Source organism: Ricinus communis, chromosome 2 (genome assembly GCF_019578655.1).
Source record: "Ricinus communis isolate WT05 ecotype wild-type chromosome 2, ASM1957865v1, whole genome shotgun sequence".
Classification (NCBI taxonomy): Eukaryota; Viridiplantae; Streptophyta; class Magnoliopsida; order Malpighiales; family Euphorbiaceae; genus Ricinus; species Ricinus communis.
This window is the reverse complement of record NC_063257.1, coordinates 2,212,149-2,225,693: the sequence shown is the minus strand read 5'-3', so window position 1 is coordinate 2,225,693 and position 13,545 is coordinate 2,212,149. Positions and strand designations below refer to the sequence as shown.

General features: G+C 32.9%; 2 protein-coding genes across 4 annotated transcripts; both read left to right on the top strand.

Annotated features, from left to right (window-relative positions):
• Window positions 1-2,352: 2,352 nt before the first annotated feature.
• LOC8288929 (5'-nucleotidase domain-containing protein 4) lies at window positions 2,353-9,427 on the top strand. Of its 3 annotated transcripts, XM_015721230.2 has the most exons (18): window positions 2,972-3,118; window positions 3,342-3,427; window positions 4,080-4,381; window positions 4,456-4,533; window positions 4,642-4,862; window positions 5,252-5,344; window positions 5,522-5,605; window positions 5,796-5,912; window positions 6,506-6,611; window positions 6,684-6,755; window positions 6,899-6,952; window positions 7,317-7,374; window positions 7,686-7,762; window positions 7,989-8,059; window positions 8,602-8,662; window positions 8,754-8,813; window positions 8,907-8,969; window positions 9,086-9,427. In XM_015721230.2, the coding sequence occupies exons 3-18, from the start codon at window positions 4,109-4,111 to the stop codon at window positions 9,206-9,208; spliced, it is 1,611 nt and encodes a 536-aa protein (XP_015576716.1). In that variant the 5' UTR covers window positions 2,972-3,118; window positions 3,342-3,427; window positions 4,080-4,108; the 3' UTR covers window positions 9,209-9,427. The 3 variants fall into 3 exon arrangements, with proteins under 3 accessions (XP_002510387.2, XP_015576716.1, XP_048226810.1); XM_002510341.4 differs by lacking the exon at window positions 3,342-3,427 and having other exon boundaries at window positions 2,353-3,118; XM_048370853.1 differs by lacking the exons at window positions 2,972-3,118; window positions 3,342-3,427 and adding an exon at window positions 3,783-3,893.
• Window positions 9,428-9,981: 554 nt separating this feature from the next.
• On the top strand, window positions 9,982-11,039 carry LOC8288930 (50S ribosomal protein L27). The gene is made up of 4 exons (XM_002510342.4): window positions 9,982-10,176; window positions 10,281-10,399; window positions 10,502-10,626; window positions 10,706-11,039. Exons 2-4 carry the CDS (start codon window positions 10,306-10,308, stop codon window positions 10,943-10,945), a joined length of 459 nt encoding a protein of 152 aa, XP_002510388.1. The 5' UTR covers window positions 9,982-10,176; window positions 10,281-10,305; the 3' UTR covers window positions 10,946-11,039.
• The last annotated feature ends 2,506 nt before the right edge of the window (window positions 11,040-13,545 follow it).

The window sequence follows — 13,545 nt, the reverse complement described above, 5'->3', positions numbered from 1 at the left end:
TAATATTTATTTTACATTTTATGAAATAAAATTTAACATCAATGTTGTTAATTAAAAAAATTTAAAAATTATTTTATTTTATTTTATAATTTTTTTAAAAATAATTAATTAACTTAAATTTTAATCAAAAACTTGAAAATTTATATATTTTGTCATATTAAATAATATGTTTCAGATTGTACTCATTTTGGAATTGAAATTATTAAACTCCCTTCATATGAATCCATGAAAGATCACAACATACTTAATCTTAAGCCACCGTATTAGAGAAAATTATACAACTACGCTCAGTTAATACAAAATAATTACACCATAAATCAATTCTTTTACTTCTTTAACTTAAAATTTTACAAATATAATTTCTTTACAATCTTATGTTATTTAGCAGTAGAGTAAAATTTGAATTTCACCTTCACTCTCGAACTGATATTATTTCATGATATGGGTGGTACCATATAGAACTTGTTCTAACAGCGGTGAGTAATAGTTTTTCTAAAATTATAATATAATATTGTGATAATTATGGAGTTAGGGTAAAGTTTCTCATAATCTAATCCAATGTATAAGTGGCTGACAGACTGAGGAGATTCTTATTGATAATATACTAAAAAAAAACTGTATTTGGGATAAGATTACTGGTTAGTTAATGATATTCTACATCTTATTATGAAATTACAATTGGATTCCTGAATCTGAGGTCACGATAATATTCTCCCAAGGGATTCTTTCATCCACTTCCCAGAAAAAAAATATTTATTTATTTTTATAAACTTATCCTAATTTCCCATCACGTTTATTCTTCTGTTAAATCTCCAACTTTCACGTTTAACGAGCATCTGATTTCCTTCCGAATATCATATATATTTTAATATTTACATATATAGATTTAATTAAATTTATTAATATTTTATTGAAATCTATTGAGTGATGACGCAGCATCCCTACAAATTCAGGCTTTTTCTAACTCCTGCTGTCCCACTTATTTCTCATGCACCATAGAATGCTGATTCGGGTGTTGGGTTTCTTGATGATCAGATGCTAAATTGTTAGTGCGTTGGCCAATTAAGGAAAAAGGATCTTTAATTTAAAAATTCTGTTTATAAAATTTTACAATCTTTAACAGTTTTAAGTAGATCACCAAGCTACGTCAATTATTTTTCTCACAAGAGTTTTATAAGAAAAAAAATGTAAATTTGTATTTATGATATAGAATATCTCATGCTTGTTTTTTAAAAATTTGTTCAGGGATTTATAAAACGACAATACATTTTAAAGATTCAATATTAAAAATTTAAAATTTTGAAACCCTGATAGTATATTTTAGACATCGATCTTAGTTATATAATGGGTATAAGGATATGTCTTAATTAGTACAAATAGTCATTACTGCTCCCATTTTCTTTTATGATTTTTTTTATTACAATAATAATACTAAATTTGATATTTTATCTACAATCAAGATGTGTATTAATAATTAAAAAGTTTTTATTTGTAGGCATCGAAATGTGAAATTTGTGGAAAATTACATTATTTTATTAAAAAGAATGTACGAATGCGTATAATTATTTTGGTTTCGACTGTGAATGGAGTGTTGTGTGTGGTGATAAAGTAATAAGTGGAGAAGAATGGCTCGAGAATCACACATGTTGGAAAATGACGCATCTCTACAATGTGTCCTATTTTTCCCCAAAAGTCAAAAATACAACCAGTTCACTTGTGCGTATTATTCCCATTTATACGCGCATGATTCCCATCATTCATTTCATAGCGACGCAATTGTCACAATCCACTCTCATAGAGTTTCTTCTTTTAATTGCTTTATTCACGTAAGTTATGTTTAATAGAAATAAGCCCACGGATAACAAATATCATTTGCATTAAAAAAGTTTATAAATTAAAAAAACAAAAACTATATAAAATCCTAAATAATCTATTTTCTTGATTTTTATTCATAATATGCATATTTCTTTATGATAACAAACTCGAGGCCTTGAAAATAAATTTTTCCGAACTCTAAACTTTTAACACTAGTAAAGTGTAAAAATGAAAATATGAGACCCATAATACAAAATCACATTCACTTAATACGACACAATTAGAATTCAGATACTTAATTAAATAAAATACACATGGTTTCTAAAATTAACTTTGAAGAAAAGCTTACTTGTTGGAATGAGCTTTTTTGTAATCCAGGGATAAAAATGTTGAAGCATCCTATTCCAGATAAAATTAAATAATATTTACTTTTTCTTTAACTGACGTCTTAATTTAATATTACTGCTTCAAACTTCACCGGATGAAAAGAAAATCCGACGACTATAAACTTTGCGATTTGTTTTGAAATAAAATAAATAAATAAATAAAAAAGGGCAACACCGTCCGCATTTGCGCAACACCGCCATCCATCCGTCCCCAACCGCAAATTGTACTACCAGACGGTAGCAGCACCAGCAGGGCGTTCACCACCACACCACTGCAACCTTCCACATTAAACATCCACGTGGCAACAGCCAACCTCTTTGATCCATCCAAAACCTTCAATAACACACCTCCCTCCCTTCTCCTCTCTCTCTCCACCTCAACAAACAACGCTTCATATTCGTGTCTTTCCTCCCCTCTCTCTCCTCTAGCGCGCGCAAGCGCAAGCAACTGATCCAAAAACGACAACAGTAAGAAAAACAAAAACAGAAACCATTTCCTCTTTGCCTATTAGCCGATGGAAAAGAACCGCACTAGGAATTAAAATCGGTTTTTCCCAGTTATGGATTATCCAATTCTGGAATGGAATAATGCTTTATTTCCAATTCTGAATTATTATTATTATTAGACCATTAGATGTCTCGTTTTCCATACACAACTTCATTGCCTACTTGTAATCGCACATTTATTCTTCAGGTATCTGATTCTTCTTCTCGTCATCAATTCACAATCCCGAGATGTCTATATAACTCCATAATGCGAATTCCCAAGAGCCCTGTTTCCGTTTCTTTCTGTCTTTCTCTTTTTTATAATTCTCCTGCCTTTTCCCCTCCTTTCTTCTCTTCCTCCTCTCGCATTTCGCTTCTTAGTTCGCGATTTCTGGGTAAACCGAATCGCTCTTTCTCCCTTGCTACCGGAGGTTAGTTTTTTTCCTCTCTTTTCTTCTTCTATTTTCTGAACTATTCACTACATGCATTTTTGTTTAGTTACTCAAGTATGTTGATTTTCTTTTCTTAGTTTTCGGTTTTTTTTTTTTTTTTTTTTCTGGGTGAATTTTTGGGGTGTTATTTGGAATTAGATCTTTTAGGCTTGGTATTGGGAGTTAAGGAGACTTTTTTTTAATGGAGGAATTGAATTTTTAGGTGTTTCTTGGAGCATTTCTTGGAAGATTCTTAGACTCGCAACTTAACGTGGTGCACTTTCATTCTCTTTTGATTGACATTTGCAGGTAAGCTTGTCAAGAATTGTTTTCTTTTCTTCAAGAAGTGCTATCTTTTCTTTACTCTTTTGACCGAGGAAACGCTTAATTGTTCCTGGATGGGTTCAATTAACTTGGAGAGAAATTATTGACTAGCGCGACGCCGTTTTGTCAGGCATTGCATCAGTTTCGCGTATAGTTTTGGATCATGTAGATTGGTCAACATGATTAAAGAGCACCTAAACAAAGTTTCTTTATATCACTTCATGTCATGCATGATGCTTTTGTGGAACGAGTAAAACTATTTTGGACTGTGTTGACATAATATGATGTTTATATGGACCGAATAAACTTATTTAATGAGAAATTCTCCTATTTAATGCACTTTGTAAACCTAAACTAGTTCGCTTTAAATGTTTGTTTCTTGATGGATTTGAGTGTGTGCACTTGGTGGAAATGAAATAGTCTCCTTGGTGGATTTATGTCAATTAAATGTGTAATTGTGATTTATTTTATCTTTTTAAATTGCTCAAATCTTGTGTTTTCTTGGTCTTTTATGAGATGTGTGTTATTATAAAATCATGGGGGTTATGGAAATCAAATGTGTTGGAAATCAATTTGAATCTTAGTCTGTGTCAGCAACAGAAGTTAATTCTTGTGTGCCATTTATAAAATCTTTCAGGAGTTACTCAGTTGCACGCTAGCTACACAATGGACAAGATTCAAAAGACATCCCAATTCCAGCCAATGGGCGGTGCTGATGGTGTTCAAGAACCATGCATATGGTCATCTCCTGAAGGAGGGTGTGATATTAAAATTGGAAAGCAGATTTTCTGCAACAGGTCACTAAATATGAAGAACATTTTAGCTGTTGGTTTTGATATGGATTACACTTTAGCACAATATAAACCTGAAACCTTCGAGTCCCTTGCATATGGAGGCACAATCAAAAAGTTGGTACATGATCTAGGTTATCCTGAAGAGGTTTGTTTGAGTTAGCATTATTTTTTCTGTGTTAATTTAATAGTATGATGGTTAAAGTGGATGTTTTTTTGCAGCTGTTAGAATGGTCTTTTGACTGGAAGTATATGGTCAGAGGTTTGGTTCTTGATAAAAAGAGAGGCAATATCTTGAAGGTTAGTCATAGTAAATTTTATCCACTAGCTATTTGTTAGTCATGTTCAATTTTTTATCAGAGCTGTTCCTTATAAGAACTGCTTGTGTTGGTAATTCTACGTACACAGATGGATCGCCATAAATATGTGAAAGTGGCCTATCATGGATTTAGAGAGATGTCTAAGGAAGAAAAAGTCCATACTTATGGAAACACTCTGATACGAGATTCTTTTGATGAGCCGGACTATGCACTTATTGATACTCTGTTTTCATTAGCTGAGGCATACCTGTTTGCCCAACTTGTGACCTTCAAGGACAATAATCCGGCAAAGATTCCAGAGGGTATTGGGTAAGAATTTTAATACTTCCTTTTTCCATGACAAAATTAATTATAACAGCACAGTTCTGTTAAAAATCTTGTAGTTTCATGCAATTCACTGTGTCATGAAATGGTGCTCGTACTTCCAGTGGAAAACTCATTTAGAAGATTGAAATTAATTTCTGCTTTAGAAATAACTAACCGATTTTATATGATCAAATTTCATAATTAATGTTTATGAATGCGTGTTGTTTGATTAATGTTTGCTAATGTCACCAAGAATTCCTGTCACATATAATTGTTCTGATATGACTGTTAACGAAAAAACTGATGGTCCCTTTTTTGCTTTATAGTTTCTATTAACTTATAGATTTGATGCAACTGTTTGTGATTTACTTTTCTAATGACCAACTCTTCAGTTATGCTCGTATGTATAAAGATGTTCGAGCTGCAGTTGATTTGTGCCATCGTGATGGGACATTAAAGAAAATGGTTGCAGAGGATCCGAAAAGGTAATATTTACTCTGTAGGTTAGATGTGATGATTGAAGGTGCTTCAGTTCATGCCATGTTAATATGGAAGGTTCTGCTTCATTAATGGAAAGTGGCATAGTCCGCTATAAATACTCATAGTCCGCTATAAATACTCGAGTCTATTGCATAAATTTATCAATGATATTATTTTGTCAGGTATATTAATGAGGATACATCTATAGTTCCTATGCTCAAAATGCTCAGAGATTCAGGTCGTATAATATTCTTGGTGACAAATAGGTATTTTGTTTTTTTTCCTCTTCTTTCTCCATTTTCTGAATTGTTATTTATCAAAAATTAATAAATAATGTGATAATGTTCTAATGAATGTTGCAGAAGGCTAAGTTTAGAATCCTAGTAATTTTCTCTAGCTTCTTTTATTTCAACTGACTGTCTCAAATTATAACATATCAAAAATTGTCTTTTGCAGTTTATGGGACTATACAAATGTTGTGATGAATTTTCTCTGTGAACCTCATGTCTTGGAAGGCGGCAGAACTTGCCATTTTGATTGGCTCAAGCACTTTGATGTTGTCATCACTGGCAGGTAAAATTTTCTTTATACATTTACCTGAGCTTAAATATATATATTGGTGGTTGTATTTTCAAAGATCACTGACTTTTAAAAAGTTTAATTCAATTTGCAGTTATCTCTAGTTTTTCTTTAATACTACACCATTCACTGTCAGTTCTCTAGGGTTTGTTGCTTTTTATCAATAAAAGGTATCATATTAAAGAATATACCTTTTCGATACTTTTTCCAAAAGTTCTATCATTACTAAAAGGTGTCATATTTAATATAAAGTTGAAAGAGGTGTATTTATAAATGACATTTGTAGTGTGTATTATAGATTTGATGAACAATATTTTTAGAAACTACATGTCATGTTAAGGGATACTGAAGCAGTTGTAGATATTCTTATCGATGTCAGTAACAGCATAATTATGCCAAGTAAACCACTTAATCAATGAAGAACCAACAGAGTACATGTACATTCCAGGACCACATGCTAAAGCAAGAAGGCCGTCTGTATACATGCCATTTGTTTTATTGAAATCTCGAGAATTTCATCATACTGACATGGGTTTGTATAATTCATTGACTTCTGAGTTTGAAATACTATGCTGTTATGTGTGCAGTGCAAAACCAGGCTTCTTCCATGAAGACAGCCGTGCTAATCTCTTTGAGGTTGAACCTGAGTCTGGGATGTTACTCAATACCGATAATGGCACTCCAATGCCTCAGGTTGGACATACTCCCTACTCATGTATTGATGGTTTTGTGGTTTAACTAATTCCTTGTTCATTTATTGGAAAGGTGGGAAACACCTCGCCAAGTATTGTATTGAATAAATCAAATGGATCAAATTCACCTTGCCGAGTTTTCCAGGTAATTTGAGAAATTTCATGCTTAACAGAATGCACTTTAGCATTTGTCTATGAAGAATATTCACTTAGCTATGATTAACTTGTTAGTCATGTGGAAAAGTTATTTTAAGACAGCTAGTTGTGCTTTCAATTCTGCTTTTTCAGGGAGGAACTGTTGCTCATCTTCATAAACTGCTCTCAATTGGGTCAAGTTCACAGGTGATTCTTTAAACTCAAGTGTTTTTTTTCTCTAATTTTATTCTGTGGGCATAAAATTCGTGAAATGTGTAACAATGTGATGTATCACAAATTTATTTGTGAAGATTTGTGGAAAAATCAGGGGAAGGATTTTAGGTTATCAGTTTCTAGGTATCTGTATAGTCACTTCATTATTTATTTTTTAAATAATTGGGCACCTTTCAAATTTATTTTAGTTAAACCATTTTTTTGAATTGAAGGCTTTTTTCTTTTTTGAAGGAAATGGGAATATCAATATGTGATACCAAATTCTGGAATTGTTTTGTTTTGATATGTTCACATTTGCATGTATGGAATTTTAATCAAAGAGTTTTAATTTGAATAGGTTCTTTATGTGGGGGATCATATATATGGAGATATTTTACGCAGCAAAAAGGTTCTCGGTATGACATTCTTATCTTATAATTTATGGTTTCTATTTGACATGGTGTTTGACATTCTTTCTTCTCTTTCAAGTTCTCCTTGAATTGGCAATGCAACTTACAACTAGCCAAGGACCTATGATATGGTCCACATGGACTATGTGTGAAATTACTAGCAGATTTCTGCTGCGGACTACGTCCATAAACTGAACCATCTTGCATAATTAAGATTCATATCTCTGTTGTATTGAGATTGTAATATGCACTCTGAGTTTGCTTTCTAAGCTAGAATTCAAAATGTTGAAGTTTGTATTATGACAATTTGTAATCAGGTTGGAGGACAATGCTTGTTGTACCAGAGCTTGAGAGAGAGGTTGAACTGCTTTTCAAATTAAGGGACACACGGAAGGTACTAGTTGGCTGTCAATTTGTTTTACATTCTGAGTTATCTAGGTGGTGCTGTAGCTTATGCAAGGGTGCTTTTACTTGAACATTTTTGTCCTATATGAGGTATTGCTGACTAAAAATTGTTCTGGAGCTGAAGTCGAAGATTACTTCTCGTAGTCCATTAAATTGTTCATCCTGGTCAATAGTTGGCGTTCTCCATAACATGTATTTCTGATATATTTTTCCAGCAACTTAGATTGATGAGGGATGAGAGGGATGAAATTGAAGACCTGATGCATCATCTAAAGTGGTCTCTTAAGTAAGTATACTGTAGAATTCTCTGTTATCTTACAAAGTTTTGTCATTGATGCAAAAGTCAATTGCCAGTCCTTCCCTCACCCACCACCCCAAATTATCTGTACCTTCTGTAGTATGGGGATTTCGCATGAATAATTCTTCCCAAACCTTCTTCTATGGAGGATGGAAATTGCTTTGCTGTATTATGTTTTTGACTGCTTGTAGTGGATAGGATCTGTTTTAACTTATGTAACATGACATATTTGATGTGGCAACCATTTTTGTTCCCTTTGTTGGGGCCTTGTTGCATATTCTCGAATTTGATATCCTGCAAATGCAATTATGACGTTTAAGGTGTCTATCGTTCATGAGATGAAAAGATGTCTGATATTGTAACTTCTTATATATAGCATTCAATTAAATTTTTTTCTTGGGCGTCAGTATTGTGAGAACACTTGCTTACCATAAAAGGATGGTATCAGGACTCCCTACACGAGTAGCCTTTGAGACCATGAAACTGAGTAGTTATAATGTACTTCTAACACTATGAAGTGGTCTGACCAGATTTGAAGATCATAATGTTGATCAGAAGCAGAAGATATCTACTGAACTAAATGAATTGGAGGTAGGTAAATGTTACCCAGTGTTGCGGTCTGAAAATTTTCAGCAATACAAAGTTCTCGTAGTTAGTTCTTCGTTTTTTTTTTTATTAACAGTCAAAACGGGATCAAGTAAGAATTAGTCACCAAGAGGCTCAACGAGCATGTCACCAAGAGGTGAAGCAACTCTTTTATGCCCATATGTTTCTAAACTTTCTGCTAATAGGCATTATAGTTAATGGCTTCTTTTGTTGGTTAATATAATTACAGTTTCACAAGGTGTGGGGACAACTAATGAAAACTGGCTATCAGAACTCTCGGTTTGCACATCAGGTAATTGGAAAGTTTAATTTCATTAATTAGAGTAGCTTGAACAGAATCTTATAGAAGTGTTCGTTCCTAAAATTACTAGTTTGCTAGTAATGTGTGATCTTCCATCTTATGTGCAGGTGGAGAGATTTGCTTGTCTTTATACAAGCCAAGTATCGAATCTAAGCCTGTATTCTCCAGACAAATACTACAGACCTAGCGAAGATTACATGCCTCATGAGTTCCATGTTCTGCCTGTGTGACTGAGAATTGTTTGGTTGGTGGCTTGCTTTTTTGAGGGAGCTTTATAGATTTTTTGGTTGTGGGAAGGGTAAACAATATTTGCAATATTGCTTTCAAAGAAAGGCTGTATTTTTTCCCTTAATTTTGTTTTACTTCAAGTTTGCTTGCTGTTCCTGTAATTAGAACAATCTTCAAAATCTGTTTCAGTAAAATACGCTCAATGCCATTAGATTTTCTGATGTTGGAATTGGCAAATTAGTTTCCTTTTTTCCTTTGGGTTCACATGGGTTGTTTATAACCAGATTATCGGTTTGGGCGGTAAGGATCAAGAGACCGTTTGAAAGGATAATTGATCATTTTTTTTTAATATTATGGATGTTAGAAAAGATTTGAAATCAAATTTAATTCTAATAAACCAGAAATTGGAGAGTTGAATTGGAATTATAGGTCATTAATATTATTAAAGCTGGTACGTGATTGTTCTTATTTTATAAGAAAAAGAAGAAGAAACAAGTAAATTTTCAATTACAATTACTTTAATTTTATAACTTCTCATATGTTAATTTATAATCGGCTCATTATTCTAATCTGACATATGAGCAAGGGCCCAACTAGAAGTTCGATAGAGGAGTGTTTTAAAAAGTTAAGAAGGATTAAAATAAGAAAATCTAATAAGAAATGGGGGAGCTAAAGAAATAACAATAAAATATGTAGGGATAATTTGGGAAGTTAAAAAAGAAATTGCAAGAGTCGGAATACTGTAAATACTAAATTTCTCTGAAGGACGTGCCTAGTACGTTACAAGCTTCCTTCGGCTTGCAATTGAAACGGCTCGTTTAGAAGAAATAATAAAACGGTGCGTAGAAGATCAATTATTTCCTTTCCCTCTTCTCTGGCTCCCCAGCCCCGTCAAGCAAAACCCTAGAAGGGAGACACACGGCGAGGAAAAAGTACAAGATCATAAGAATTGAATTTCTGGGGATTTTAGGTGCTGTGTTGTTCAATTTTCTTTTCTATTATCGTTTTTGGTTTTACTTAGCTAGGTATCACAATTTCTTCGATTATATGCGTTTAACCTCTTTTTCTTTTCAGATCGGGGGAACTTTAGCAGCTCGACATGATGAACTTTAGAACAGTCTTGTGCAAACGTTTGAACGTAAAAGAGCTCGTCTCAAATATTCCAGTTTATGAAACCATTACTAGTACTGCAGGTAATTAATTCTCAAATTATCTTGTAAAACTTTTTTTTTTTTTTTGCTAAGTTTGATATTTCCTGAAAATGAGTGTTTGTCTAATTGTTTTGATTCTCTTAGATGGCTCTGCTGGTGGATTAAGCTTGATGTTTAGGCGATGGGCTACTAAGAGAACGGCAGGATCCACCAAGAATGGACGAGACTCGAAACCTAAGAATCTTGGGGTCAAGAAATTTGGTGGTGAGGTAAAGTCTCTTTCTTGTTTTTTCCTGTAAAGGTTCTTTGCTCGTCTTACTATAGACCATGATTTTGGTTGTTTGACAGAGGGTGATACCTGGAAATATTATAGTTAGGCAAAGGGGCACTCGTTTTCACCCTGGAAACTATGTTGGAATGGGAAAGGATCACACACTTTATGCCCTGAAAGAAGGGAATGTCAAGTTTGAGACTCATAAGCTCAGTGGACGTAAATGGGTTCATGTTGAGCCTAAGGATGGATATGAGCTTCACCCTGTCTATGCTCAAGCAAATTCTGCTTCAACCCACCTCAAGATTGCCTCTTGATTTTGTAATTTTAGATGCTCAGTTTCTGGGTTTTGCCTTATCTGTAATACTTATTAAAACATTAGTTGTTGGAGTTATTACTTCAATTTCTGTCCGTCGGGTTTTTGATGCTATTATTATCAACTAAATAACAAAACAAGGCTCCTCTTTTTTTTTTTTTCGCATAATGCTGAGGGAGAGGTGAGAATTGTACCGTGTGACATCTAATAGTCTTGTGATTGTGGGCTGTTACGTTTTCAATTGCCTGCCGTTCAACGGCAAATGGAAATTCCCTGGCTGATGGGATGGGTTATTGCCATTGACAACTTGGTTTACAACTACGGTTGATCACAGGTTGTATTGAAAGATTTCACAGCAATGCATGGATGGAATTTATATACAGACAGATAAAATTTGGTTCGGTGAGCAGTAAATGAGTGCCTCCCTATGAAAAAAGAAAAAAGGGCGCTGATTACTAGGCATGTTGATGTCGATCCTCTCGTCCAGTTTTTGGCATTCAGGAGGAGTCCGTGTTACATGCCCCGGTTGATTGTCAATTTGCAAAATCACTGACGTCTAATCTGGGTTTTATGCGTAGTGATGTCAGGAACGTCACGGAGTGGTTAGCTTTGGTTTTTTTATAGATGCAAGTTACGGGGAGCAATGTAGTGAGGATGTTTCATTTTGTTGGGGAATTTGGAAACATAGAAATGAAATTGTTTAGAATGGCACAACTCAAGTAGCGATCAAGCAAACGACTAACCTTGTTTGCAGATACTAATAGACATGGAATTGGGTGTATAATTCGGGGCTATGAGGGAAAGATGGTGGGAGCTAAGGTCAAAAGGTTTTCAGGTTTAGTTGGACCTAAGGTTGCTGAAGCCGTCAGCGTACGTGAAGCCCACAGTTGGATCGAATAAGATGCGCAAGTGGTCATACAGCGATCAAATCTTCAGAAGATGACTATGCCAGTTTTGGTCTATTGATAGATGATTGCAGTTCTGGTTAATGATCTTCCTAAAATTTCTGTTAGTTTTGCAAGGAGAACTCCCAACCGTGTGGCTCATTTGCTAGCAAGGGCTTCAAGTTCTATGACAGATTCATTGATTTGGGAACCTCAGCCCCCTGCTTTTCTGTTTCAAGCTGTGGTTTCTGATAGGGCTAAGCACGGATCGGTCCAATTCGGTTATTTATAAATCACCAGTACCATATCAAACCTCGGTTATTTTAAAATTGAAGATACCAGTACCGTACCAAACATAAAAGGATCCAATACCGTCTTGTACCAATTTTACGGTTCAATACAGTTCGGTTCGGTGCTATTTTCAGTTCTAAAAAATTTTAAAAAATACAACTTTAATCTCATCTTTAATCAAATACATTTAGAGAAAATATAATTACTAACCAAAAACAAAAATAAAATACATTCAAATAACTTAGATTGCTCCACTTACCTCATTTTAACAAAAATAATTTATTAAACTAAACCAAATTGTCCTGAAAGTAGACTGCATCTTCATAAACTATGGGACAAATTCCAGGGCTGCTACCCTTTTTCTTTGTTGGTTGTCACTATTTGTTTTCATTAGTCTGCTATCAGATCGAAATAAAGTCTTTCATTACAAATAAAAGGGAACAACAACAATACCTGAGAACACAGAAGCAACGGCTGAGAAGACTGGATCAGCGGCTGACAACAACGGTAGCAAGGGTGGAGGTGACTGCAGCTACGGCGACAGGAACGGCAGCAACAGCAACGCAAACAAAAGGGAACGGCAGCAGCAAAAGGGAACAACAGCAGCAACGATGGGCGATGGGAACGACATGGAAATGGCAGCAACAGCGACGGGAACAGCAGGAACGATAAAATCCCTAATTTTGTTAAAAGATGTTTTGTTGATTTTTTTTCAAGTTTTGTATCATCCTTTTCAAAAAAAATTAAATTTATAAATATAATTTAATATTTTTTTATATTTTAATATTAATTTATAATATTTTAAAAGTTAATAATTTAATTATTTCTAAATATTTAATTTTTTAAGTTTTATTAGTATAATAATATAAAAATTATTTTTAAAATATTTATTTATTAATTTTAATATTTATATAAATTAATAATTTTAGTATAATTAATATTATTATTTTTAAAATAAAAATATTATATAATTAAAAATTAATTCATTAATAAATATAGTATAAATAATATTATATTTATATAATAATATCTTTTATAATTTTTATTAATTTATATAACTTTTTATTAAATTAAGTAATTTTTTAATTAACTTGTCAAAAATTTCTAGATAGTAAATAAATTTTAAATTTAGTATTATAGTATGTATACTAGATTACTAGTATCAGTATACTATATGACATATTAATATATATAACTTATATTTTTGTAGAGTATAAAGTATATTATAATATTATAGTTATTTTTAATATGTATTATTTTTTTTATTTCGATAACAATTGCTTGACTTATATAAATGATAAATATAAGATATTTTTTTATAGAGTGTAAAGTATTTTATAATATTATAATTTTTTTTAATATGTAGTATTTATATAATATAAATAATTATTAATAAATATATGTAAAAAATTCGGTTCTACAGTTT

Bases quoted from the DNA above. Each gene is read 5' to 3' on its own strand.
- LOC8288929 (XM_002510341.4), top strand. From the start codon at position 2,836: ATGTCTCGTTTTCCATACACAACTTCATTGCCTACTTGTAATCGCACA. The intron at 5,345-5,521 runs GTAATATTTACT...TTATTTTGTCAG, and splicing joins GTTGCAGAGGATCCGAAAAG to GTATATTAATGAGGATACAT. The intron at 7,763-7,988 runs GTACTAGTTGGC...ATATTTTTCCAG, and splicing joins AATTAAGGGACACACGGAAG to CAACTTAGATTGATGAGGGA.
- LOC8288930 (XM_002510342.4), top strand. From the start codon at position 10,306: ATGATGAACTTTAGAACAGTCTTGTGCAAACGTTTGAACGTAAAAGAG. The intron at 10,400-10,501 runs GTAATTAATTCT...TGATTCTCTTAG, and splicing joins AACCATTACTAGTACTGCAG to ATGGCTCTGCTGGTGGATTA. The intron at 10,627-10,705 runs GTAAAGTCTCTT...GTTGTTTGACAG, and splicing joins TCAAGAAATTTGGTGGTGAG to AGGGTGATACCTGGAAATAT.